A 26,780-nucleotide genomic window follows, 5' to 3' on the forward strand; every position below is an offset into this window, starting at 1 on the left:
ACGCACACAGTACCGATGAGCACGGACGCCCGCTGCGCATGGCTGCTTCCGAGGATAGAGAATTTACAAAATATAGAATTTGGCATATCTGTTAGATCTCCAAGGTTCTCCATGATACAAAATAAAAAATACAAAAAGAGACAAGTTGGGGGTCCCCCACCCTCCCTCCCCGTGACATCTTGGTTCGCTTGTGTCTCTTAACACGCGTAACAACTAGCAGGGTCTAAAGAAGTGCACGGAAAACTCGCTTTATTTAATAAATATTTTCTTTCTCTCGGAACACCACTCCTGGCTTGGCGTTATCCTGTGTCCTGCGGATCCAGTCCTGCTTCCTTTGGACGCCGGTCGGTGCACCTGCGGAGGACAGCGCGCTCCTGCCCACCAGCCCCTCCGCTGGGCAAGGGGCTGCGGACTCTGCCTGAAGCATAAAGGCTCACAAGAAAAAGCAAAACCCCTGGGGTCCCTGTGACCCCTGCTGGACGCAAATCGAGGCGTCCCGCCCCTCCAAGCCTCCAGGAAACCTGCTGCTGAGCAGCCGCCAGGCTGTTCAGTCCCGGGAATGCGGCCTCCACGCCCGCTCCCTCCACGCCTTCGCCACACAGGCACACAGCACCTGCCGAGGGACTCTAGGTCAGTCCAGTGAGTGGCATCCGCTCCAGAGGGCAACATCTTTGGTCAGCTCGGTGCTCACAGGACGCTGGCACCCCGGGGCCTGGGATGGGGGCCGCACCCATCCGTGAAGGCAGAAGCTGCCCCTGGAGTCAAAGTGGGAGAATTTCACGTGCAGGACCCCCATTTGGGGGCAGGGGGCTGCAGCTCAGGCTGCTGGATGCCCTTGCTGGCCGCTGCTAACTGAGCGGGGGCCCTCCATTCAGGAAGTACGTCATCATCTCGCCTTTGCCCTTGACCTTGACCACACCCCGGCACTCCAGCTGGTATGTATTGGCGGCCAGCACTTGGTACATGTCCGTGGTGACCTGAAGAGGCAAAGAGGAGACAGGAGAAGCCACTGAGGACTCAGCCCTGGCCTGCTGTGGGGGCCCTGCAGTGGCTCCTGGGAGACGCCCGCAGCAGGAACCAGCACTGCTGTTAGGCAAGGCCAGTTCCAATCCTGGCTCCACCACTTGCAATCCAGGTTCCTGCTGATGTGTTCAGGAGATAGTAGGTGGTGGCCCAAGGACTTGGGTCCCTGCCTCCCACCTACATGGGGAACCCAGAAGATCCTGCGTCCTGGCTTTGGCCTGCCATAGCCCTGGCCATTTTGTGGCCATTTGGGAAGTGAAACAGCACATGGGAAATTGCCCTCTCTGTATTTGGACAGAGAGAGCATCCATTTGTTGATTCACTCTCCCAAATGGCTGCAGTGGTTGGGGCTGGGCCAGGCCAAAGCCAGGAGCTTCTTCCAGGTCTCCCACGTGGGCGCAGGGGCCCATGGCAGGGAGCTGGATGGGAAGTGGAGCAGCTGGGACTTTTACTGGCATCCATACAGGGTGCTGGCAACACAGGCTGTGGCTCTATGTGCAGTGCCACAATGTTAGCCCCAACGACCAGACTTTTCAAAGCTGGCTCTCACCACAGTGTTGAGAGCCACTGCTCATTTCATTTCAGCTTTCTGTGAGTCAGCTCCTGTGAGCCAGCTCCTGTTCCTCTGGCCCAGGGGAGCTGAGCCACATGCCTGTGGTCATGGTTTAGTAAGTAGCACTGCCAGTCTTGGGTTCCAATCTTGCGCCTACCCTTGCCTCTGCCAGTGGGACAGCAGGGAGAACTCACTGGGCCCTTCTTTACTGGCACTCTGCAATGGACAGGGTGGGCTGCTGGGGGCTGACCCGGCTGTTGTGACTGTGGTTCCTGCCTGGCACAGCCCTGGTGAAACCGGGATGCTGGGTGGGGTGACTGCCCAGAGGGACTCCATGCCTGGCCCTGGGCAGATCGGAAGCCCTTCAAGCACACATGGCCTTTCTCCCCTATCTCTTTTCAAGACACAATTCCCATCTTGCCAGTTGCTTGTCTTCCCAATATAGGGTTGGAAGTGAGAACAAGGCCTTTTGGTCCTAACCCCTTGGATATATTCACAACCAGCCAGGGTAGGCTGATCTGGCTGGGGCTGAGCCGGGGTCAGAGGCCCTGCAGGGGCAGGGAGTGGGGGAGCATTCATGCAGTGCCAGCCTTGGCGAAAGGCTCTAAAAGCCACAATCAGGGGTGGCTCAACAGTTAGGCTAACACATGAGACGCCACTCCATGTTGAGTACCTAGGTTTGAGTCCTCTGTGTCTCATACAACTTCCTACTAATGTATAGTTGGGGAGGTAGCAGGTGCTGGCTCAAGTACTCAGGTCCCTTCTACCCACGTGGAAGAGCTGGGTTGAGTTCTGGGCTCCTGCCTTTGACCTGGCCCACTGTGATACAGAGGGAGTGAACCAGCAGATGAATGATCTTTATTCCAGCTCTCTCACTCCCTGTGTGTCTCCCTGCATTTCAAAGGAAATGCAGATAAATCAGGTGAACACCTTTGATAAACAGAGCACAGTTAGCCCCTGGGAAAGCTGAAACCAGGGAAGCTGGGCTCCCCAGTCTTCCAGGAACCTGGGGGTGAGGGCAGTGCAGGGCAAGAGCCTTGTTGGGAATCTCTTTGTCAGACTGGGGCAGGAAGAGCCAAGGCAGGCCTGAGACACGCCAAGGCAAGCAGCTAGAGGGTTGCAGGCCAGGGGATCCCAGTGCCAGGCTGCAGAAGATATGAAGGTTTCTGGCAGACCCCTAGGCTTGTTGCGGGCTGGTGGCCGTGCCACTCCAGGAACCAGCGACCTCCTCTGGATCCAGGTGTCCTCCTGTCCTCTCTTGGTGCCTGCGCTACCTTAGGCTCCTATTGGCTACTCTCAACTCCTGCCTCCTCCTCTGGTGCTCTTGCCTGTGCCCAGTAGAGGGCAGCTCTGCATAGCCCGGAGCTCTGTCCAAGGTGCTGAGTGCCTGACCCATGACTTAAGTCTCCCAATGGCCAAGGCTTCCTCACCAACCCATCCTGCCTTGGTTGTGGCTGTGGAACCTGGAAGGGGCTTGGCATCCTCTGGAGGGGAAGAAGGAGGGGGGGTGTGCCAGCGGCACTCCTGCACTCACCTGGATGCGGTCAGGCACACCAGTGCTGTCCATACGGCTGGCCACATTCACCGTGTTGCCCCAGATGTCGTACTGAGGCTTGCGAGCCCCTATCACCCCGGCCACCACGGGGCCAATGTTGAGACCTGTGGGGTCAGAGTCACCCACACTCAGCAGGGGAAGGCCAACCTTCACTCTGCTTGCCCTGGCTCATGGCCTGAAGGCACAGCAGGGGTGACCCAGACATTAGGGCATGTCCCCCTATCACTTCCCCCCACACACACACAGCCCCCTGCTCCTCTGCTCCAAGAAAATGCTTGGCAGGCAGGACCACAGGAACTCATGCCCACATCCATGTGGCCCATGTTCAGCTCCTGCGAGTCCATGGCCTGGAGCGTCCTCTTCAGGGTCTTGACTCTCCCTCTCTTGGTTGCCACTGAAGGACCCACCGTCAAGCCAGGCTCCACACACCAGAACTTGCTTCTCCCTCTACCTCAGTCCTCTGACTTGTTCTGCAGCAGCCACTGGTTACTAACCTACATCTTTTTGCCCCAGTCTTTTCTAAGTCATCTTGCACTGAGCATCTGACTCAGGGTGGATGGTGCCGTGATCAAGCCTGACAACCACCTGGGTGCTCTGTCTCTCTTCTAGCACCTTCATCTACCTTCCCAGTCACCACCAAGGCACCAACGAGCCACTGGCCTGGAACTCTGCACTCGGCTGCTTCTCCCACCCCAGTGTCCTCCATCTGCGTCTCTAGGCTGATCCTGCCCTGAGCTGTCTGGCTCAGCTGATCCTCAGACATGCAAGTTCTAGGGCATTTCCTCCTAGCATCTAAACAGCCTCCCTCACCCTGCTGCTTACCTGTGTGAGGGACTGACAACACCGCTCCAAACTTAACACTGGGGACCACGTAGCCAGCAGTGTCACCAGTCCCACCTGGATCAATCCTATCCTGCATGCAGTTCTTTCCCTCACACAGCTGGACTGTCCACCTCCTGACCCACACATGAGCCCTGGCCACGCCCACCAGGGCAGCTGCTCCCGTGGCTCCCTGCTGCTCCCTGCCAGCTCCTTAGCTGTCCACCACTCAACTTCCCTTCCTGGCCCAAGGGAGGAAGTGAGACAGCCTGGAGGAAAACACACAAATCCAGGCAAACCAGATGGGGGCGAGGTGAAGGCAAAGGAGGGCAGCTTTGTAGAAAACCGAGACCAAGTGAAGTGCGACTGTGTCAGCACCCACAGGACAGGAATCTTTCCCTGTATAGTTTTTGAAAAGATTGCACTTGATTCGTTTGGCTTAGTTGGATGTGTAGCATTGTATTCAGTATTTCCTATACCTGCCAGTGTAACAACATGTCACGTGTTTGCACATCGGCTACTGAAAAACATGCAAAGTATTTGCTCTTGTTGTCTTTCATTTTCCCCTCAATGGATTTGGGACACTTTACCCTCAAACACTGCAGTGAAGCCAGGGTTCCTAGGGGTGGGGCAGAGATGCCATCTGTCCCTGGGGCAGCCCTGAGAGTACCTCGCCCCTCAGCACACAGAGCATCCTCCTGGGGCTTCTCCGACAGGAACAGCCAGGGCCGTCCAGGGCATGGGCAAGAGAGGGATCGGAGATGAGGATGGGGCATTGTTTGTCCCTGGGGCAGATGCTGCTGGGAGTAATGATGCCTGTTGCCATGCCCACTGGGCACAGAAACACACTTCAAGAGTGGCCCTGCTGCCTTCTTGCTTTCTCTCACTGGCCCCGGACACAGCACATGCCAGCCAGATGGTGGGGGGAAGGGAGAGCACGTCCCAGGGTCCCTCTACTCACCAATCTTCATCTGGAAGTTGTTGAAGGAGTGCTCATTGATGTACTTCATCTGGTCCATCAGCTTCATGGCAAAGTCGGCCAGAGCCTTGATGTGGGTCTTGCCCACCTTGTCGTAGGTGGAGTCGTTGAGGCCCGAGGCGGCCATGTAGGTGCTGCCGATGGTCTTGATCTTCTCCAGCTGCCTGAAGCGGTCCTCGCTGATGATCTGCACAGAAGGAGAGCGCATGCGGTCAGCCCCAGGAGAGACACCAAAATTTCCCAGGGAAGGATGGCAGTGGGGCTGGTGTGGAGGTGGTGGTGGGGACCCCTAGATTGCATCACCAACAGATTGAAGCTGATGCTCCCCAAGGGCCTCAGGCCTTCTGCAACCCCACTGCTCCCCTCACCGTGACTGTGGCTCATGGCCCTCCCCCTCCCTAAGAGCCCTCGAGGATACTCATCACCTCTGGGTGCTGTGTCCTCAACAGCATGGGTGGCTCCTCCTTCACAGGCTCACATCCCCAGCCCGCCCCACCCCAGGGCAATATCTCCGTCTTGGTCTAGCAGGACATCCTTTCCTCCTTCTGGCCCTGCTTCTCAGCCCCAGTCCCTCTGACTCGGGTCATGGCGGCCCCAGGGGTCTGCTCAGTTGCTGGCACACCAACCCCTTCTCTTGGTGCCTTGTGCCTGGGGCCTGTGCTCAAGCAGAGGACACCCCTCTCACCCTGACTGCCCTCCTGGGCTCAGCATCCCCATGGCAGCCCCATACCAGGCACTCCCTGGGGTGAAGCAGTGTCTGGTGACTATTTGGGACCTTTGATCCTTGGCCAGCCTCCCCTGTCCCACCCCAGCCTGGGATCCTCCTTTGCTCGTCCCTCTCCAGGCCTCACACACAGACACTAGATGGCTCGAAGGGAGTGGTATGAGATGGTGGCAACTGGCAAGCCAGTTGGGCAGGGTCTGCAGGTGCCAAGTTCAGAGAGCCTGAGCCGAAACCTTAGCTCTGCCACTCACTGGCAGTGGCCTTGAGCAAGACTGACCCTGCAGGTGGGAGGGCCTCTGTTGGCCCATTTGTAACCCAAGTGCGAGGGCTCCTGGGACAGCCACACCTGGAGATGGGGCTAGGGGATCCCTCTTCCACCCCGGGAGCACCTCGTCAAAGTCAGCGATGATTTCATTGAGCAGCCGCAGGCACTCAACACCCTCGTTGTTGGCCTCGAGCTCCACATAGAACTCGGAGAAGTTGGCGATGGAGGCGAACATGACGGCCACGCACTCGCAGGACTGGTAGTAGAGCTCATCATTGCGCCGCTCGCGGGCCAGGAAGTGAGCGGCCACATCCTTGGGCAAGATGTTGTGCAGCAGGCGCCGGTTATAGGCCTGCAGCTCCTCCATCTCCTCCTTCTCCTCGGTGGCCTGGGGACAGAGGCCACGGTCAGTGGGAGTGGACAGGGAATACAACACCTGCCCCATCTGTCCATCCAGTTGTCCACCTCTCCTTCCTCTCTGCTGTCTCTACTCCAAGCCTCCGGTCACTCTACCTGCCTGGCCATGGGGAAGTGATGCACAGAATGGGGTCGACCTTGGAGGAGGGAAGCCCTGAGCACACACAGGTGCAAGAGGAGAAGGCTGCAAGGGCTGCCTGGAGGAGAGAACTAGGCCCTAGGGGAGGACAAGGTCCAAGGTCCACACCCCAGACAGCCTCCTGACCTCATATTTCTCTCTCAACACCAGGAAAGGCAATCAGAGAAGCACGTGACTATCACTGGTCAATCTGGGACAGGCCCAAAGCCCATGCCCCTGGAAGGGGACATCACTGTGGTTTTGGATATTCCTACTATGGGCCCTGGGCCTGTGCAGGTGGAGCTGACGGCCACTCCTCCTCCAGGTTAAAGGGCCAGTGCCAAGCCCTCAAGGCAGGAAGTCCTCAGCAGTCCTCAGGGGGCTGACACAAAGAGGCAGTTAAGTACACCCTCATTTGTGCAGGGTATTCAGGAAACACACAGGGCACACACAGAACAGCCCCCCCTCACTGGCAGTGGGCATGCTGGTGAAGCAGGCCAGGGAGGCCCCTGAGTGGGACTCCTGGAAGCCTGCAACCCATCTGCTTGGGCCTTTCCCAACTTCACATGAGGCCTTTCTACCCGGCAACCACCAGCCAGGACTGCAGCTTGGGGCCCTGGCTCTCTAAAAGGAAGTGACATAGCTTCCCAAGGCCGTGGGACCCACGGCCAGGCACTGATACTGTAACAGTTGGTAAAGCCAATGCCTGTAACGCCGGTAGACCCTGTGAAAGCTGGTTCACATCCAGGTTGCTCCACTTCCAATCCAGTTCCCTACTAATGCACCTGGGAAGGCAGCAGGTTGATGGTTCAAGTACTTGGGCCCCCTACCATCCCCACATGGGAGACCTGGAAGAAGTTCCTGGCTTCTGGCACTGGCCTGGACAAGTCCCATGGTTGTGGCAACTTGGAGAGGCAACAAGTAGTTGGAAGATTCTCTCTCTCTTTCTGTCATTATGTCTGGACCAAGATTCAACAAGGAAGGAATCCTCCAGAGCTGAGACCCGGGGACCCCAAGGCTCAGCGATCAAGCCTTGCCCCAGAGGCAGCAGTGGTGAGATCTCCTGGCTGTTCATAGTCTGGGGGCCACTGGCCATGGGGCTGTGGGGACTGCAAAGGGACCAAGTCTGCATAGAGCCCCGGGTTCCCACAGAGGCACAGGGGCCAGCACGTGAGACAGCAGGGGTGTGAAAAGGAGAGGGTGGGGATACAGGAGTGGTGAGACTGCTGCCACCAGGCAAATAAATCACCACAGGAAGGATGGTGGTGGGTAGGTGTCTCTCCTGGTTGGAGAGGATGCTAGCAGGCATGCACGGTGGGAAGGCTAGAAAGGAGCTGCAGCAGCACACCAAGACAGGAGGTATAGATCGGAACTTGGTGCCAACCCCTGCACCAAGTGTGGGGAGAGAGAGAGAGAGAGAGAGAGAGAGAGAGAGAGAGAGACAGCACACCACACTAACACTGCCCCAGTGCGTAGGGGTAGGTCAGGGTGGAAATGGGGTAAGGAGCTTAGCAGACATCCTTATGGTGCAAAGGCTGGGGATGTGCAGAGAACCAAGATGGGTGTCACACCAGACCATCTCCCATAGAATGCTACCCAAACACAGAGCGGAAACAGGTCTGCACAAGGGAGGAATGCAGCTGAAGCCAACCTGGACAGCATATCAAAGTCAACACCACTGGTGGGGGGATGCAGTGGGGAGGGCACAGGGTCACTGCCCAGGACTCCTTCTGGAAGTCATGGCCTGAGCCCGGACATGAGCCCATGGATCACAGAGCAGCAAGGAACCATAAGGCTGGCAAGGCAACCACATGGAGGGAGGGCCCTTGCACTGCAGCTGGGAAGGTCATGGCCGATGCAGACCACACTGCTGACTTCCCCATGGTGGTGCTGGAGAGAGACACTGGCCCAGTGTGCGTGTGTGAGTATACCTGTGTGTGTGCACATGCGTGTGTGCATGTATGCATGGATGTGTGTTTATGCATACTGAGACATGCCCAGAGAGAACCCACAGTGACGCAAAGGCACCAGAATGGAGAATGTGGTGAAGGATGCTGGAGTTCTCTATACCATCCTTGTAACTTTTCTGTAGTTTTTATTTTATTTTTGTCTACATCAAAGGGAGCAGAAAAGGGAGAGGGGCGTCTTCTACCTACTGATTTACTCCCCAAAGCCCACAACAGCCAGTGCTAGGCCAGGCCAAAGCCAGGAGCCAGGAACTCTCTCCAGGCCTCTCATGTAGGAAGCAAGAACCCAAGTACCTGAGCAGCCATCTGCCTCCCACCCAGATGCATTAGCAGGAAGCTGGATAGGAAGCAGAGCAGCTGGGACTTGAGTGAGAACTTAGGCTGGGATGTAGAAATCCCAAACAGCAGCTTCACCTGCTCTGCCACCTGTAAAGCTTGCGCCAAATCTGCCTATATCTATATCTCTATCTATATCATCTACATCTATATGTCTATATACATATATATCTATATCTATCCATATAGATTAAAAATGGGTTGTTGGGGAGAGTTGGGAGCTGAGGAGTAAGGAGTCCAGGGAGGAGGGTGCAGCCATGTACTGACTATGGGGATGCTGAGAACTCACTGGAAGGGCAGTGAGTAGCAGAGGAGCAAGGCTTTAGAGCTGGGCTGCTGCAGGGCATCTGACTGGGACATCAGACCAGGGGGATGGGAGGTCTGTCCCTTCCTGCAGTGGAGGCTGTGGCTGCTTCCTGTCCCAGGGAGATCCAAGCATCACCTTCTGGTTCCCCTTCAGTAGCCTAGGAACTGGAGGTGCTGCAGCCTGTGGGACCCCACGGTGTGGGCTGCAGAGATGGGGTGTGAGTGAAGGGCTGAAGGCACATGCACACTCTCCTCCATGCCTGCACAACACAAGTAAGTGGCACTCCAGCAGCTGCGGTTGGGCGGTGGTGGCACAAGTTGGGGTGAAGGAAGCAGAGGCAGAGCTCTGGATGTGCAGAGCAGGTGGACACCCTCACCCTCTGCCTAGGTCAGGGGGTCCCTCCCCTACACACACATGACGTGCAGGGCCGCAGGTACACAGCGTGGTGACAGTGCTGGTCGGATGACAGCCCCACCTGTGCACCAGGCCCAGTCTGGGGCAGTGGCTTCTGGGAAACCCTACAGTCTCTGCCACTGCCCCAGATGATGGCCTCAGACACTCCTCCAATCCTTCCTCTCGCAGAGGAAGTCCAGCCATCATCAAGCCTTCCCTTTGTGAGGTAGCTTTGGGGCTAGCTCCCGACAGGGGCCACTCTTCCTCCTCTCCTACCCACTTTCCCTTCCCCCTGATCCTTAGGTCTCCTTGCTGCCCTGTTACACACACAAGTACTCAAGCGGTATTTCTTGGATCTGGGGCTTCAGTCCTGATACCATCCAGTGTGCCTTTGCCTCTTGGCCCTAGACCCATTGAGACAGGACACAGGGCATGACTCACGGCAGGCCCAGCCCAGCCCAGCCAATGAGCTCCCCTCTCTGCCCTGTTCTGGGGGCCTCCCACAATCAGCTCCACCCCAGGGTCACACACCTGCAGTTTCCAGAGGAAGTCCAGGCGGGCGGTGGACTCCACCTGCTGGGCGTGCAGGTACAGGGCCAGCACAAAGACGGAGATGATAATGGGCGTAACCACCTTCAGTGCCACTTTGGTCGCATGCTCCGGGCTGCAGTAGGGGGGAGGGAGACAGCTGGAGACCACACTGGCACCTCCACAGGCTCTGAGGACCCCTCCCCAACTCGCTACACCGTCCCTCCTCCTGCTCACATTGTGCCTGCAGTACAGGTACATCATCCCCCGGCTCACTGCAAGGTCTCCTGGTGGCAGCAGTAGCAGCCACTCCCCCTCTGCTGGTGCCTTTCCTCCCCAGCCCTCTCTGGGTCACATCAGGGGTGGACTCAGCTCCTTGGGAAGGGCAGCACGTACTTTCCAGGTCTTTCTCACTGCACAAGATCCCGTGTACACAGACACACAGGAGCCAGGCTGGCCACACGGACCCTGTCTCTGGGCATCCTTGGGCAAGGGCCAAACTCCCTGTCCGCTAGCTTTCTGCTCTGTAGAGTGGAGCAGCAGGACCCACACTCCAAGGCTGTGATGACTGTGTGCAGAATGCTTGGTGCAGTACCCTGCCAATGGCAGCCTCCCAAACTGGGAGTAATTGCTGTCTGTGTTCTTGTGAATACATTTTCTTAGTCAAAGTGGCTGTTCCAAGCCTGTTCATTCTGCCAGCAAAGAACCCTAACCCTGAGCAGGTGCGGATGCCAGCCAACACAGCACACCCTGCAGGCCCTACTCCTGGAGGGGAAGCAGGCGCCAATGCCTGCTCCTGGGGAACGCCTGGGCCATGAGCTTTACCACGAGGCCATGGTAGTCCCAGCCACTGACCCACAGAGCACCTGCAAGGGAGGGGACCCAGAAAAGGAAAGAGGGTGTCCTGCTTTCCTGGGGTGGAGGCAGGGTGGCAGCCTGTCTCCTCACTCCCTCCAGCCCCTCCTGCACCGTCCCTACCTCCCCATTACTATCCTGGGCACCTGCTGCCTTTTTTGCCCATCATGCAGGGGGCATCCACTCACCATTGGGCGGTCCCGTTGTTGCTGATGTCTCTGTGGAGAGAAGTAGGGGAGATGGCTCAGGGCCCAGCAAGCATCCGGTCCACCCTGACCACAGAGTGCCCAGCCTTCCACTGGGCCCTGCCCCTCCATCCCATTCTCCTGCCAGTATATCCACCTGAGCTGGCGCCTGCTCTCTTCTCCCAGCCCAGCCCTCTGCTGACAGCCCAAGGCACAAAGGAGAAAGCACGCTCTGTGTTGTCCCGAGTGGCAGCTGTGAGCCACATCCCTGAGCCTTGCCACAAGGCCAGTGCGGGCTCAAATGTGCTGATAGTGTAAAACAGACTTCAGGTTTGGAATAACTAATACGAAAGCAGAACATCACTCATTAGCAACTCTATAGTGATTACAGATGAAAATGAGGACACTGGTTAGGTAAAAACATTCCCAAATGGACTGCACTTTTTACCTTTTTCATACAGCTGCTGAACACCTGACATTACACACATACAGCTTATTTATCTATAGTACAGTGCTGTGCTGCAGTCTCCCAGCCCTACAAGAATCCTACAAAGAATCTTTCTGCTGCCAACACCAGCAGTGAGACAGGGAGAAGCTGGGGGTAGGGAAGAAGCAGGCATGACCAAGAGCATGGAGTTCCCCACTGCAACCATGATCCATGGGCATGGAGGCTGGGATTAGGGTGTGCAGCTGTCAGATTCTCCCTGGGACACCGTGTGCTGTGTCAGAGTGCCTGTTCCCAGTCCTGGCTCCGCTGCTTCTGATCTGGCTCCCTGTTAAATATGCATCTGGGAGGCAGCTCAAGTGCTTGGATCCATGCCACTGTCATGGGGCAGGCCCAGGTGCAATTCTGGCCTGCTAGCTTCAGCCTGACATGGTGCTGGCCATTTGGGGAGTGACTCAGCATGGGGGACTTCTCTCTCTTTCTCAAGTTCACTCTCTCTACCATTTTAATAAAATGAAAATAAAGGAATAAACACAGTGGCCTCAGGCCCTCTGCTTCTTCCCGATGGTTTGGTGCCATCCCGTCATTTGTCTCTAGCCCTATATGACTACTGAGAAGTTCTTCCACGAGCCTGCATAGAGACCCTAGCACACCTGCATCTTCTCAAGTGATCCTCCTTCCCCTGTCTTCATCACAGGTGCAGCCCACTTGCCTTGCTTAATGCCTGGCCCACTGTAGGCTCTTCATAAATATTTTTGAGGGCCTAGTGCGGTAACCTAGCAGCCAAAGTCCTCGCCTTGCATGCTCTGGAATCTTATATGGGCTCCAGCTTGTATCCTGGCAGCCCCGCTTCCCATCCAGCTCCCTGCCTGTGGCCTGGGAAAGCAGCTAAGGATGGCCCAAAGCTTTGGGAGACCTGAAGGAGGATCTGGGCTCCTGGCTTCAGATTAGCTCACCTCTGGCCATTTTGGCTACTTAGGGAGTGAATCATCAGGTGGAGGATCTTCCTCTCTTTCCATCTATCGGACTTTCCAATTAAAAAAATTTTTTTTGAATGAATGTATAGGTGAACAGATGGACAGATGCAAGGATATCCAGTTACCGCCTTCCATCACTCAATAGTTTTCACTTCCTGCTCCTTAGTGTGTTTGGGAGGGAGGGGCTTGGGGTGGTGATGGGAAGGATACTGTGTACCAAGCATTTTATTATTTTTTCTTAGATCTTTTAAAATGTACTTATTTTTACTTTATTTCACAGGCAGGGAGATAGAAATGCACACGTGGAGAGAGACAGAGAAACCTCCATCTGCTGATTCACTCCCCAAACGCCTGCAGCAGCCATCTCTGGGCTTGGCTAAGCCAAGAGTCTGGAACTCCCACATGGGCAGCTGAGACCCCAGTGCGTGGGCCAGGATCAATGCCTCCACTTCAGAAGGAAGCTGGACAGGGAGTGAGGTGGCCAGGACCGGGCACTCCATCACGGGACATGGGTGTCACTTCCCCACCCAGTGGTGACTTGTGCGGAGGCACTCATGCCTCTGGGGAGCACTTCATGTGGATCTTACTGTAACGGGGATTCTTTTCATTGTACTGGGGGAATTGAGCTTAGGGAGACTATCCAAATGCCTGTCTGATATAGAGATTCAAAGTAAACTTGACCTTCAGCCAGAGCCCTCCCTTAGACATCTGCCCCCCCTCCGCCCCCAGTGTCTAGCTGAGCAGTCTGATTTTGGGGCTAGACAGCCTGGGCACAACTGCACAACTGCCCCGATGCTATCGCTGCTGTATCTAAACTTGGCCAGCATGGCCAGGAGCCACACAGCAGCACACAAACCACCTGCCCCTACCTACGAGGATGGGAAGGGATACAGCATTTGCAGGTGTATCTTGACATGGAGCCCAGAAACAGCAAAGGTATCCCTTCCCCACAGACTCTGTAGTGCATCCTATTGGACCATAACCCCTCCAGGTCTGGCCTGCCACAGATGGCTGGAGTTAGTTGAAAACAGTCCTTCGTGGACTGTCCTGGGCAAGGGAGGAACAGCTAGCTTCCTGAAGCTTGAAGTCAGCAGTGAGGGATAAACTGCAGGTGGAAAGGCCACTCCATCACCAGGGAGGGCAGCAGGAACAGACAAAGGCCATTCTGTGTTGTGCCTAGGGGGCCAGACTAGGAGGACGCAGGCAAACTCCATGCAGGAACCTCCTGCCTCTCTGGGTAGCCCCTACCCCAGCTTGGGGGTAGAGTGAGAATGAAGCAAGGGCGACCTACATGGCGTTGGCGGTGACCAGCAGGTCGGCATTGTCAAAGAGCGTGACTCCGGGCACCTCGACGATGAGCACGTAGATGAGCTCAATGGCCAGCATGAGCACCAGCTTGCCAATGCAGCTGACCTGCAGGAACACGGAGCAGGCCAGCAGGCTGAGCAGCACGCTGTAGGTGAAGTACTGCGGAGAGAGGGCGAGCATCAGCTGGGCAGCCTGTGCCCCACGCCGCCCTGGTCCTGGCTCCAGGCAGATCTGACTAATGTTGGTGGAACAGCCCAACCTTAGCCTCCTTCTCTGATCGACTGGCATTGGGCTGTGGACCTTAGGCGAACATTTACGCACAAATCTCAGCTTGGCTTCCCCATCTGCAGAACTCGAATCCAGGGGATGACTGTGACAGTGGGGCGCACAAGCCCCAGATCTTGACATGCACCCCTGATACCCAACTTTTTGGGGTTGCAGCTGTTTTCCTGACTACTGTGGGGGCCACAGGTGAACCACCTGTCATTGCCACCCTACCTCCTAGAACTACCCTGACGTGTGGCTGTGGAGCTATTACTGTTTTTCCCCATCAGGTGCTCTGGGCGTGTGAAATCTGAAGGAGCCTGCAACCCCAAGCCCGTTTGGCCCCAAGATTTCAGATGAGAGATGGAAGGAGAGATGTCCCTCCTCATCTCGGAGTTTGCTTCCTTCTTCCACAATCAGGCAGCCCATCCAGGGGCTCCCATGGGCCCCATTCTGCCCCGTGATGTTTGATGGGAATCCCAGACACCCCAGCAGCAGCTGATCCTTGGTTCTTTGTATGACATTTAGCATTGCTAGATCCCTCCTGTCTGTCCACTGTCCACAGGCTGGGAACCAAATGGTGGTGGCTGGCAGTTGGGGTAGCCGCCAGATTAGGGTCTCAGTCTCCCCCGGCTTTTCAGAGCTACAGGAGGGGCTACCGATGGGGGGAAGGACCCAGCTCCAGTTATCACCAAGAACTGGGGCAAAGGAGGGCATGCCCAGGTGATGGAACCCAGAGCCCAGCTACCCATCCTTGGGATTGGGGAATGCACCTTCCAGGTCAGCCTGGATTGCCTCCCATAGCCAAGGTTTGGATACCCGGGAGATGGAAGGAGAGTGCTGGGGTCTGCAAGGAGCGGCTGAGTAAGGGGCAGCACTCATGGGGAGAGGTCTGCGCCTGCAGCAGCCACAGCCCAGGACCTGGTGGGGCCGCATCCAGAGCTGCAGGCCAGCACCTCCCTCTCCCGCCAGGGCAAAGCCTATCGCTTTCTCCCTTCCCGCCCCCCCCCCCCTCGTGTCTCCTCTTCCCTGGGCAAGGGAGCACATGCTAAGGGACATGTGCGAGACTGAAAACTGACCATGCACTGCAACAAAGGCCCCTGGGAAGCAGCCACGTGCTCTGTGGGCTTTCAATGGGTGTGATGGGAGCAGGAGTTGTGCCTGTAAGCTGGCTCCAGGGCACAGAGGAGGACATTTGTCTAGGGAGGCACTGGCATAATTTCCTCCACCCTACATCTGGCCTTTCCTCGCCTTAACTGTAAACCAGGCAGGGGAGCAGCCAGGCTCCGTCCCTGGTGGGAAAGGAGGCCGGGTCACACACCTTCTCCCCTGGCCTACAGCTTTGACCTTCACTATGAATTATGGCCCTCTGGGACCTGGATGGACACATGAGCCTTCTCCCCTGACTGCACCTGAGCAGGGAGCTGGGAGTGTTTGAAGGACTCACTTGGTCCCTGGCAGGTACCCAGGCTGCGAGCCCAGTTATGATGCTTCACTGCCATGCCACTGGGTACCCTACTCAGATGGACAACACCAACCATTCTCTGAAGAAGCATTGTTCACCTTAGTCTTTCATCCCAAATAAATTCCTTTTGGGGTCATGGATACATTCTAAAATTAGATCATGCTGATGGTTGTACAAATCTGTGAAAACACTGCTGCATTGCGCCCTCGGGGCAGGGGAAGTTGGAGCCAGCCCCACTGTCTTCTCTGTTCTGGGACTCTTCAAGCTAGGGAATTGTGGTGGTCTTCCTGAGGTGGGCTTGGGTCTGGTACAGACACTGAGGATCCATAGGTTTTCTCCTTGGGTTCAGAACCTGACAACCTGAGTGAGAGTTTTGGCTGTGTGACCTGGGGCAAGTTACTTAACCTTTCTGTGCACCAAATTCTGCAACTCTGCAGGATATCATACAGCACCCATGTCCGAAGGCTCCTGCAAGGATGTCACAGGCACACATGTGACACAACAGCCACATCACCCTCACAATAGCTGCTATGCTGAGGAGGCTATGCTAGCTCACCAGGATCTGGTGGTGCAGTGAGAGGCTGGGGCAGAGGGCAGGGGGCAAGGGGAGATACCCAGAGCAGTAATGAGTCATCACGCCCTCCCACGGTACCTCGGGGAAGTTGCAGTTGGGCCTCGAGCTGCTGCAGAAGCCCCGCTCCTCTCCCAGGCTGTAGTTCAAGGCTGACTCCACCACGTGGCATGCATTGACATGGACTGCGCTGATGTTGTGCTCCACTGCCAGGCAGCCCAGCAGGTCCTTGGAGTTACACATGAACTGGGGACAGGGAGGACAGCAAGGAGGGGGTCAGTCCAGATAGAGTGGAGGGGAGCAGCACAGCAGGTGCCCTTTCACCCTGACACCAACTCATGACAAAAGAGGAGCCCGAAAGAAACAGGTTGAATGGGGCCAGTGCTGAGGTGTAGTGGGTTAAGCTGCCACCCGTGGTGCTGGCATCCCATGTGGGCACTGGTTCAAGACCCAGCTGCTTTCACTTCTGAGCTAGCTCCCAGCTGATGTACCTGGGAAAGCAGCAGAGGATGGCCCAAGTACTTGAGCCCCCTCCCTGACAAGGGAAACCTGGAGGAAGCTCCTGGCTCTGGATTGGCCCAGCTTCAGCCACTGCAGCCATCTGGGATGTGAACCAGTGGATGGAGAAGCTCTCTCTCTCTCTCTCTCTCTCTCTCTCTCTCTCTCTCTCTCTCTCTCTCTCTCTCTCTCTCTGTCTCTCTCTCTCTCTGTGTGTGTGTGTGTGTGTGTGTGTGTGTGTGTGTGTCTTCCTCCCTACCAACCCCAGGCAACTCTGCCTTTCAGATTAAAAAAAAAAGGCAGGGCAAGCACCCGACCCTGGCAAAGCAGAGAGGAGGGCATGGGCAGTGCACCCACCTTCCTAAAGCACAGTCCTTCACCCTCCCAGGGGACTTGCTCTGTGTGAGCCACATCCAACCCCAGAAGCAAGGTGAGACACAAGTAGGAACGTCCCAGGAACCTCCCCCTGCCCATGCCTGCCCGCCGCTGGCCTGCCCCCAGGCCCACCATGTTGACGAAAGCCGACAGGAAGACCAGGGTGATGGTGAACACTCCAACCAGGGTGCTGTTCATCTTGGAGCGCACAATCTTCCTGGACAGGGTTTGCAGCGGACTTGGGAAGAGCTGGGGGGATGCAGTGGGAAGGAGAGAGAAACAACAGCCACCAGTGAGGATTTCCCAGAAAGCCACGGAGGGGATCAGGGGCCCCACCTGTGCCACCAGCACAGCTGAAGCCCGCCCAGGCTGCAGGCCTCCGTCTCACACCCACCGCTGCCCACGGCGTGTAGCTTGGCCAGCAGTGGGGCTGCATGGGCAGTCCATGGCAAGGGAGCAGGAGGAAAGGAACGAGGCTGTCTTGACTCTACACAGAAGCAGCTGAAAAAGCAAATTCACCTGCTGTGCGGATGCTGGGCCCTGAGTCACAGGATGCCCATGGCAGTATACATATGCCACGGATTCAGGAGGGGCACAAAATGTTTCCTGGGGGCGGGGGCAGGAGGATCAGAAACGCTCTTCGGAAGGGGTGAACTGTGGGCCTCAGGACTCAGACAGGACCTGGTGCGTGGAGAAGGGGCTGACTTGGGAGAGGGGCAGAGCAGCGCGGCAGTGGGAGAGAGCAGGAGGGGAGCACCCCCTCTAGCATGAGCTGCACAGAGCACTCACCCTTCCTGCATATCCTTCAGCCCGACCAAGCATATGTCCATTCCCCTGCAGACCCACTGCAACCACCTACATCCCACCTCTGCCACCCTCTCGGATGGCCCTGGAGACCATGTCCTCTTCCTCTGCTGTGCCACCTGGGTTGAAAAGAAGATGGCAGCCCAAGAGGCAAAGCAGAGTGCTCCCAGGCTGTCCCACTCCGGCAGTCCCCACTGCTCTTGTTGACAAGTCCCAACTATGACAGGCATTCTGCGCAGAGAGGGAGGAGAGAAAGCAATGTGCCAATGGTCAGTGAGCCTGACTTTTAGGTGAGGCCTTTCTGGGTTACCTTGAGCGAGCCCCATGCCCTGCCCCGAAGGCTCCTACTGTCTGGCTTCTAGAGGGGAACCCACAACTTCTGGGTTTGTGGTTCCATCCTGGACACGGAACACATTGCTGAGTGTGTCAGACCACAAAGCTTTCCCATTCCTCTAAAGGTGGCCACATGGCCAAGTGAGGTGGTCAAGGGTAACCTGCCCACCAGCAGTGGGGCGGGACTGCCGCTGACTCCAAGGGTGCTGGACTCTTCTTTGGCCCAATGTTCTGTAGCTGCAACCCAAGCCCACTACACACACACACACACACACACACACACACACACACACACACACACACACACACACAGTTCCACTGGCCCTTGGGACTCAAAGGCTAAGAGGAATCAATGCTATCATGCTGGTTCTCATGCAGCTGGCTGTGCATGAGCAATGCAGTTTCGTCTTTGTCCCTAAAGTCTCATGTCTCCTGCCAGCATCCATACAGCAGCAGACTCAAGCTAGTGGCCCCCTAGTCTCGAACCTGGGCCACTTGGGCAAAGACACAGTATTTCTCTCTCACCCGAGAATGTTCCACCCTTCCACAAGGCCATTTTCTATGAGGGGACCAGAGGGAAGGACAGATGACAAAAAGAGCTGCAGCTGTCAGAAGCAAGTAACCACACAGGCTGTCATCCCCTGGGAGGTGCAGGTCTGGGATTCCATCTCACCTTCCAGCACATGCTGCACCGTCAGAACCCATAATGTGGTTAGGGAAACAAGAGTGTGCCAAAGGAACCCTCCTCTGGGGCAGATGGGAAGGTACTTGGGATTCAGAAGCACATGCCTGGATGAACATCTTGCTTCATAGACACAGAATTCGCACCGAGTCTGGAAGGAAAGCCTTGCATCAACAGCAAGGTGGTTCCTCTGAGGGAACCCAGACAGTCTAACAGGGGAGAAGGGGATCTTTCAACAGCTGCCACGGGGACAAGTGAGAAGGAATGAAGTCATGTCCTACCTCACGCTGCACACAGGAACTGACCTCAAGTGGGCTAGAGACCTTCATGTAAGAGCTGAAACTAGGAAACTGAAAAATACAAACTAGAAAATACACACAAGGAGATCACTGTGAATCTGGAGAAGACAATGGTTTCTTAGAGAATGACATGAAAAGCACCAGCCAGAGAGAGAGAGAGAAGCAAAAATAAACCAGCCTTCCTCAAAACTGGAATATTTTGTGCTCAAACAATCCAGCAAGAAACTGAAAGGTGGGGTAAGGAGAGTTTAGCCTAGCGCTTAAGATGTTGGCATCCCATATTCAAGTGCCTGGTTCAAGCCCTGGTTCTGCTTGTAATTCCAGTGTTCCAGCTAAAGCAGACTATGGGATGCAACAGTGATGACCCAAGGAACTGGGTTCCTGCCACCCACGTTGGAGACCCGGACCAAGCTCCTGCCTCCCACCACCTTTGGCCAGGCTCTGTCTTGACCCTGGTGGAAGTGATCCAGGAGAAGGGGGGTGCCCTCATGCTCTCCCTTTGTCTGTGTGTGTCAATAAAACAAGCTATAAAAGAAAGCGGAAAAGGTTTTCATAAAGATGTAGAGAGACTGACGCCTCGTGCTCCCCTGGTGGGAGATGTAAAACCATGCAGCTGCTTGCTGTGAATAGTACGGTGGCTCCTCTGACACCTGCACATGGAATGAGCAGATAATTGGGGCTGGAGCTGTGCCCCAGCTGACTAAGCTGCCATTTGCAGTCAACATGCCATCTCAAAGCAGCAGCTGTAATCCCTGCTGCTCTACTTCTAATCCAGCTCCCTGCTCCTGTGCCTGGGAAGGCAACAGCAGACGCTGCATGTTGTTAACTCTGCCAGGCACGTGGTAGACCCAGATGAGGGTCTTGGCTCCTGGCTTCAATCTGGCCCAGACTGGCCACTATGGCCATTCAGGGAGTAAATCATTGTGTGGAAAATTCTCTCTCTCTCTCTGTTATTCTTTCAAATTAAAAAAAAGCCTTAATACAATAAGAATTATAGGGGCTGACATTGTGTCCTAGCTGGTTAAACCACTGCCTGTGACACCAGCATCCACATAAGCTACAGTTCAAGTCCTGGCTGTTCTACTTCAGCCCCTGTTAATGTGCCTTAGAAAGCAGCACGTGACTCTACAGCTTGGGCCCGTACCTATGTGGTGGACTTGAATGAAATTTCAAGCTCCTGGCTTCAGCCAAGCCTGGCTCAGCTGTTGTGGATACCTAGAAAGTGAACCAGTGGATGCAAGATCTCTCTCTCTTGCTCCCTGTCTCTGTAACTCTGACTTTCAAATAAAATACTTTAAAAAGAGCACAGAATCATTCTGATGAATTCAAATCAATTCAGCTCAGGACCCAAGTGAGAACCTGACTCACAAAGCACGGCTGCGGCGAGGGAGTTTTGATCCTGGCTTCTCTGAGCGACTCCAGGCACATCAGTGGGCTCCCGGGGTGGGGGCACTTCCCCGGCTGTGAGGTATGGCTGGGACACAGCAGAGGAAAACTGATGAAGGCAGAGAGCTGAGAGCAGAAGAAGACAGTCTTCTCTGACAAAGAGCTAATGAAAGGAACAGCGGCCTCTGCTTCAAAGGATAGAAAGAGGAAGACATGAAAACACTGCAAGTCAAACAAGGCAGGTAGATGCGTGGCACATCAGGGCTCCTGTCACTCGGCCTTTGGGGAGTCTACTGATCCTCACAACAAAGGTGGCATCCCGGGGGGAGCAGCGCTGAGCTCTGAGGACATGGACCATGTGGACCAAAGTCCCAGCTCTAATCCCTGCCTGGCTCTGACAGCTGAGGGAAGCTCCTTGACCCTGCTGTACCCCCTCTGCAAAGTGGACTGAAGCACAGCCCCGTGGAGGCTTGGGGAATGCGGCAAATCCTGGACTGTGTGACTTGAGAGCCACAGGAGGCCCCTGCAAAATGCTTCTTAACATCCCTAAAAGAACACGTGGAAAAATACATCCTTCCTGGAGACACGGGATGTGCCTTGGGCTATACAGGTGGTCAAGGGAGAGTGCAAATCACACAGCCTCCTAGGACAGAAGGTCCCTAGGAGGAGAACCCTGGTAAGCCAGGGAAGAAAGGACAACCAGCAAGATGTGTGCAGACTGCAGGCAGGAGGTGGGCTTTGTCAGTATCTGCATGGAGCGCAGACAGATGGCTCACAGGTCTGGGAGTGCAGATGAGCGGACCTAGGGGACAGTGAGGTACAGAGTAGGACGGGGAGCCTGAGGGTGAGGGAGATTCATGTACACACACTCACACACAGGGACACAGACAGACACACAAGGACACAGGCACACACAGACACACATACAAGCACATACAGACACATACATAAGTATACATACATACACAAGGCACACACATATAGGTACAAAGGCACATGGGTACACAGAGGCATACACACATGTATACAAAGACACACACACACACAGGCACAGACAGATACACACAGACACATACCGCTATGGAGCTGAGCTCCCCTACTGCCTGCTGCTGGGAGCAGGAGTTGGGTCTTCTGAACCGGGAAGCACTAACAAGGCACAGACAAGGCAGGAGCCCAGGTCAGTGAGTGGGACAAGCACAGAGCCAATGTCTTCTGTGCACTTGGGCAGGCCTAAGCCAGGGCTGCTTCACAGGACAAGCAGGCAGAAGCCACCTGGGGAGACTGTTGAGATGGTCACAACGGCCCCAGCGGGAAGGGGCTGCACTCTGCCCTGGAGATGTGAGCGAGCACACCTTCTTGGCAGGTGATCCACATGGGGCACGCCTCCTTCCCGCCCACACACAGGGGTCCTTGCCAGAGACTCCACATCTGGCTCTGGTGCTGCTTCTGTCCCTTCCCAAGTGGGTGAGACTCTGGGTCTGTGGGCAACGTGGACTGGTGGGGCGTGATGCAAATTTTTTTTTTTAAGATTTATTTTTATTATTTTCTCATTGGAAAGGCAGATATACAGAGAGGAGAGACAGAGAGGAAGATCTTCCGTCCGATGATTCACTCCCAAAGTGAGCGCAACGGTCGATGCTATGCCGATCCTGGCTTCGGATCGGCGTGATGCAAATTTAACACAGTTTTCTCCAAAGAGCAAAGGCTTGTGGGAGAAAGGGCCAGGGAGGACAGCTCCATGATATGCAGGGAAACAGTCTCTGCTGCCTTCATCCTTTTCTCTTTGGAGGGGCACAGCCTGGGCCATTTCAGACACTAAAGCCCACATTATTTGGGGCACAGATTCAAGTCAGGGCACCTGAGAGAGGAACTCGGCCTGGCAGTGCATCAGCAGGGCCTGCACCCATGCAGTGACACAGAAATTAATCAGATCTCATAAGGAAAGCCTGTCCTCTCCCCACCATGTCACTGATGAGAACACACAGGGAATCAGGTAGAAAATACCGCCTTTTGGGAAAGAGCAAATGTTTTCCAAAGGAAAAACAGCAGTGAAAATCATGGTCCAGACAGCTTCATGCCCAATACCTGCATAGGTAACAAAGGGCAGTTGGTGCTCCCGGCCTGGCCACTGTGCAATGCCATGCAGGGGCAGGTCCCTGTCCCTGCATTCAGCAAAGGAAGAAGAGGCAGATTAATGTCCCTGCTGCGTGCATGCCTGGGGAGGACCAGATACCTTCTTCCTGATCATGCTCTTTGCTGCAGCTGCCTTCCATCTGCAGTGGGCATGGGGGTGGGCTGCCCTGGTGGAGGGCATGTGGTCAGGGCCAGTGCATCTGCAACCTGGGGCATGCGGGAAGGTAGGAGTCCACTTGCCAGCCTCTTCCTGGGGAAACGGATCTCTCGGAACACAAAAAAGACCGCTGTACTGGATGAAGGAGCTGGAAACAAGCCTAGCAAATTCACCATCAGTTGTCAACCAGCTGGGTCCAATGACACATAAGGAGGCAAGGGAGGTTTTATGGATAACATGTAGTGGGCAAGAGAAGTGACCTGACCAAAGTCCTGATGCCAAACTGGCCAGTGCAGACAAGGGGAATGGCTAAACGCCCCTCCTCCCCAACTGACCACCAGCTACCCAAGCACACAGGACAACTTCTTCCATGTGCAAAGGCGTCAGCAGGAAGGAGAGGAAGCCCAGGCTGTAGTTACTACACAGGAGGGGGGTGGTGCAGTGGGGGAAGCCACTTGTTGCAATGCCTACATTGGAGTCCCTGGTTCCAATCCCAGCCACTCCCTGATTCCGATCCGGCTTCTTGCTGATGTGGCTTGGAGATAAAGAGCAAAGGCACATGTATCTGGGTTCCCACCAACCATGGCAGAGTCTCAGACGCAGTTCCTGGCTCTTGGCTTTGATCCCGTCTAGTCCTGACTGCTGTGGGCTCACTCTCTCTCTCTCTCTCTCTCTCTCCCAAATAAATAAATACATATTTTTTTAAAGGAAAAGATGGTAGACTATATATTCAATGGGCTAGTTAAGTAACTGAAATACAAAAGCAAATAATGGCTCTGCCTTAGTTCATTATTTAATTAAAAAGAAATATTCTGAAGTGGAGGGGACACCTTCTAAGGGACGGCTGCTGGATGTAGCAGTTCCAATGTCATTTGGAACACTGACAGCTTCTGCTGGGGGCCCGGGCACATGTCCCAGCTCTGATCCCAATCCCAGCACCCTGAGGATATGTCCCCTGGGAGGTAACAGGTGACGGCTGAAGTCCATGGATCCCTGCCACCCACGTGGGAGACCTGGTTGCAGGCTGGCCCAGCGCATGGCTGTGGCGCATTTGGGTAGTGATCCACTAGAGAGATTGAAGTCTGTCTCTGTCTTCTAATGAAAACAGAGACATTTATTTTTTTGAAAATGCTAAGGAGGCTATTTTAGGGTTGGCTTTTTTTTTTTTTTTTAGAGAAAGGAAGCATTTCTTATTGTAGTGCTACATGTACGCATATATACACATATACACACACATATACACACCATAAAATGTGTCCTTTTACCCATCTCTAAGTGGCATGGATGACAGTCACAACACTGTGTAACCATGGTGATGTGGTGACAGCCTCCTCCCAAAGCCCGCTCACCACTGCCACAGGAACTCTGTTGTTGACCAATAACTCCCTCGGCTGCTCATCCCCTCCTACCGCACTGAGCTCGCCCCATCTGGGCGCTTTCCAGCTCAGTGGAATCCTACACTATAGGACCATCCATGCCCGATGGCTTCCACCCAGCACCGTCTCAGAGCTCGTTTGTCACACTACACCATGGCATGTCACCGTATACCACTTTTTACTGCTGAGCCAGGTTCTATGACCGTCGCAGTTCATATTCTGCCAAGCCTTTCATCTGTTCATAGACACTCTGGGTGTTCCCACCTTTTGGCTCTCAGGAACACATGGTGTCCTTTTATAGAAACAGAGTGTAACAAGTAGAACTGGGGTGGGGTTTAAAACTACAAGATTGGGGCCTGGCACGGTAGCCTAGGTTCTCACTTTGCATGCACCAGGGTCCCATTTGGGTGCCAGTTGTAATCCCAGTGGCCCCACTTCCCATACAACTCCCTGCCAGTGGCCTGGGAAAGCAGTGGAGGATGGGCCAAAGCCTTGGGACCCTGCACCTGCGTGAGAGACCCAGAAGAAGCTCCTGACTCCTGGCTTCGGATTGGCTCAGTCCTGGCCATTGCAGCTGCTTGGGGAGTGAATCAGAGGACAGAAGATCTTCCTCTCTGTCTCTCCTCCTGTATATCTAACATTCCAATAAAAATAAATAAATCTTAAAAACTGCAAGACTAGAAGGTGGTGGATGACTGAAGACAGGCTAAGGAAGGCATGCTGCTGGGCAGGAAGAGACCTGGGGCCCATGCCCAGGAAGGCACTGCTGAGGCACAGCTCATGCCCGCTTCTGACAACCACTCTGTTAGAACCTTGACCATGAGGAGACTGAGCAATTAGCAGCACAGAAAGGAGCCAGTGGGGAAGGAGGAGAGAAAAGGGGATTTGGGTGGGTCCAATGCCTGCAGAGAATGGGGAACACTGTGAAACATGACATGTCTCTTCCTGGGATCAGGCTGTCGTGAGAGGAAGAAGACAAGGGGAAGGCATGGTGGGCAAGGCCGATGGGACACCGAGTGATCTCCCGGATAGAGCAGACCTGTGTAGGCACTCAGCCTGGGCAGGCAACGGGGCATGACCAAGAGAAGATGTGGGGAGATGCAGAAAGGAAAAAAGCCAGGGCCCTGATCCTGGACGCATGCTACCCACATCCAAAACAGTCATTCTGGGGAGCCCCTCTCTCCCATGGGAGGTGGGGGAGCTGGAACCCCTTCTTTCTGTGCCCACCCCATCCAGGGCACACCACAAAGGACATTTAAGGGAGACTTTCAGCGAGTGCTCGCTGTGCACTGTTCTGTGCCCTTCCTCTGTCCCACTGGACACCAAGGAGACAGATGGAGACAGATGGAAGTGGCCGCAATCACATCTCCCTGCAGCAAAGACTTGCAAAGGTGGCGAAGGCAGCCAAAGAGGTACGGGATCCTGCGAATGAATGTCCCTGGTGGCCAGCTTGCTGCCAGCACCATGCACCCTGCCCTCCTTACCCCCCCCCCCCGGCCAGCACCACCAGTCATGACATCCACCTCCACCCTGGCAGAGGGGCAGAGTGGGAAAAAGGCAACTGGGTTCCCGCATCAGCCGAACTCACCTTCACGCACGAGTAGATCACAGACACAAACACCACCAAGGTCAGCAGCAGGAAACAGGCCAGGTAGAAGCTCAGCATGAACATGGAGCTGGAGAGCAGAGGCGACGAGAGAGTGGCTGGGCATGAGGCCATGGGACCCGGAGGCCCCTTCCCACACCCCAGACCTCCGCCTCCCTGGTCCCGACCGACAAAGTCCTCCACAGCCAGTGGGGAGCTTCCCCACAGGGCTCTGCTCCTGCCCTCCCTGCTGCCCTGCCACCTCCCCACAGGGAGCAGTGGCCCAGGGGGCCTCATGCAGAACCCTGCGCCTGAATCTTAGCTAGGGCAGGCTTGCTTCACTTGGTCTGGAGGAATTTCCAGGGCTGGCACTGTGGTGAAGCAGGCAAAGCTGCTTGTGATGCCCACATCTCATGTAGACACCTGTCGAGTCCCGGCTGCTCCACTTCTGACCCAGCTTTCTGCTAATGTGCCTGGGAAAGCAGCGGAGGATGGCTCCCTGCACCCACGTGGGAGACCCAAAAGCTCCTGGCTTTGGTTTGGTCCAGCTCTGGCTGTTGTGGCCATTTATGGAGTGAACAGGTAGATGGATCTCTGTCTCTCTTTCCCTCCCTGTCTCTCTTATAATTCTGTTTTCAACTAAACAAAATAAATCATTAACACACACACACAAACTCCCACGTAGTCCCTCCAAGTCCTCACTCAAGGGTAAATAACCATTACGGCTGAGGGTTGCTTTGGTTGGAGGCCTTGATCTAGCAATGGGTCGGCCAGCAGCCCAACTGTTCTGTGACAGGCACGAAGCTAGGGCTGCTCAGAAGGGCATGTCCTGCTCTGCTTTTGTTCCAAAACTTCTGGCCAGTGAATAGGAAAAATCTGTGTCCCTGGCTCTGCCTCTCCCTGCTGAGGGAGACTGCAGGCTCTCAGTGAGAGCCCCAGGACACCAGCACTGCAGGGGACTCTGCTTCAGAAAGCTCGGCTCCTCACACCAGCCTGGAGTCCCTAAGGCAGAGTGTAGCCTGGAGGTGGCGGGGACCAGAGGTGTACCAGAAGGAGCAGATTCCTAAAGGGCGCACTCCCATAGCTGCCTTTGTTCCA

General features: G+C 55.3%; 1 protein-coding gene across 1 annotated transcript in view; it reads right to left on the reverse strand.

Annotated features, from left to right (window-relative positions):
* Positions 1 to 839: 839 nt before the first annotated feature.
* ADCY5 (adenylate cyclase 5) overlaps positions 840 to 26,780 on the reverse strand; it is a 150,207-nt gene continuing 124,266 nt past the window's right edge. The window contains exons 12-21 of the mRNA XM_041002690.1: positions 25,686 to 25,773; positions 17,060 to 17,176; positions 16,136 to 16,300; positions 13,738 to 13,913; positions 11,028 to 11,057; positions 9,988 to 10,120; positions 6,043 to 6,306; positions 4,912 to 5,116; positions 3,111 to 3,235; positions 840 to 977 (exon numbers count right to left, since the gene is read on the reverse strand). Of these exons, the coding sequence (XP_040858624.1) occupies positions 849 to 977; positions 3,111 to 3,235; positions 4,912 to 5,116; positions 6,043 to 6,306; positions 9,988 to 10,120; positions 11,028 to 11,057; positions 13,738 to 13,913; positions 16,136 to 16,300; positions 17,060 to 17,176; positions 25,686 to 25,773 (1,432 nt within the window). The 3' untranslated portion in view covers positions 840 to 848. The remainder of the gene's footprint in view (positions 978 to 3,110; positions 3,236 to 4,911; positions 5,117 to 6,042; positions 6,307 to 9,987; positions 10,121 to 11,027; positions 11,058 to 13,737; positions 13,914 to 16,135; positions 16,301 to 17,059; positions 17,177 to 25,685; positions 25,774 to 26,780) is intronic.

The sequence above is a fragment of the Ochotona curzoniae genome, unplaced genomic scaffold (assembly GCF_017591425.1).
Source record: "Ochotona curzoniae isolate NIBS_2020 unplaced genomic scaffold, NIBS_Ocur_1.0 scaffold_2587, whole genome shotgun sequence".
NCBI classification, from domain to species: Eukaryota; Metazoa; Chordata; class Mammalia; order Lagomorpha; family Ochotonidae; genus Ochotona; species Ochotona curzoniae.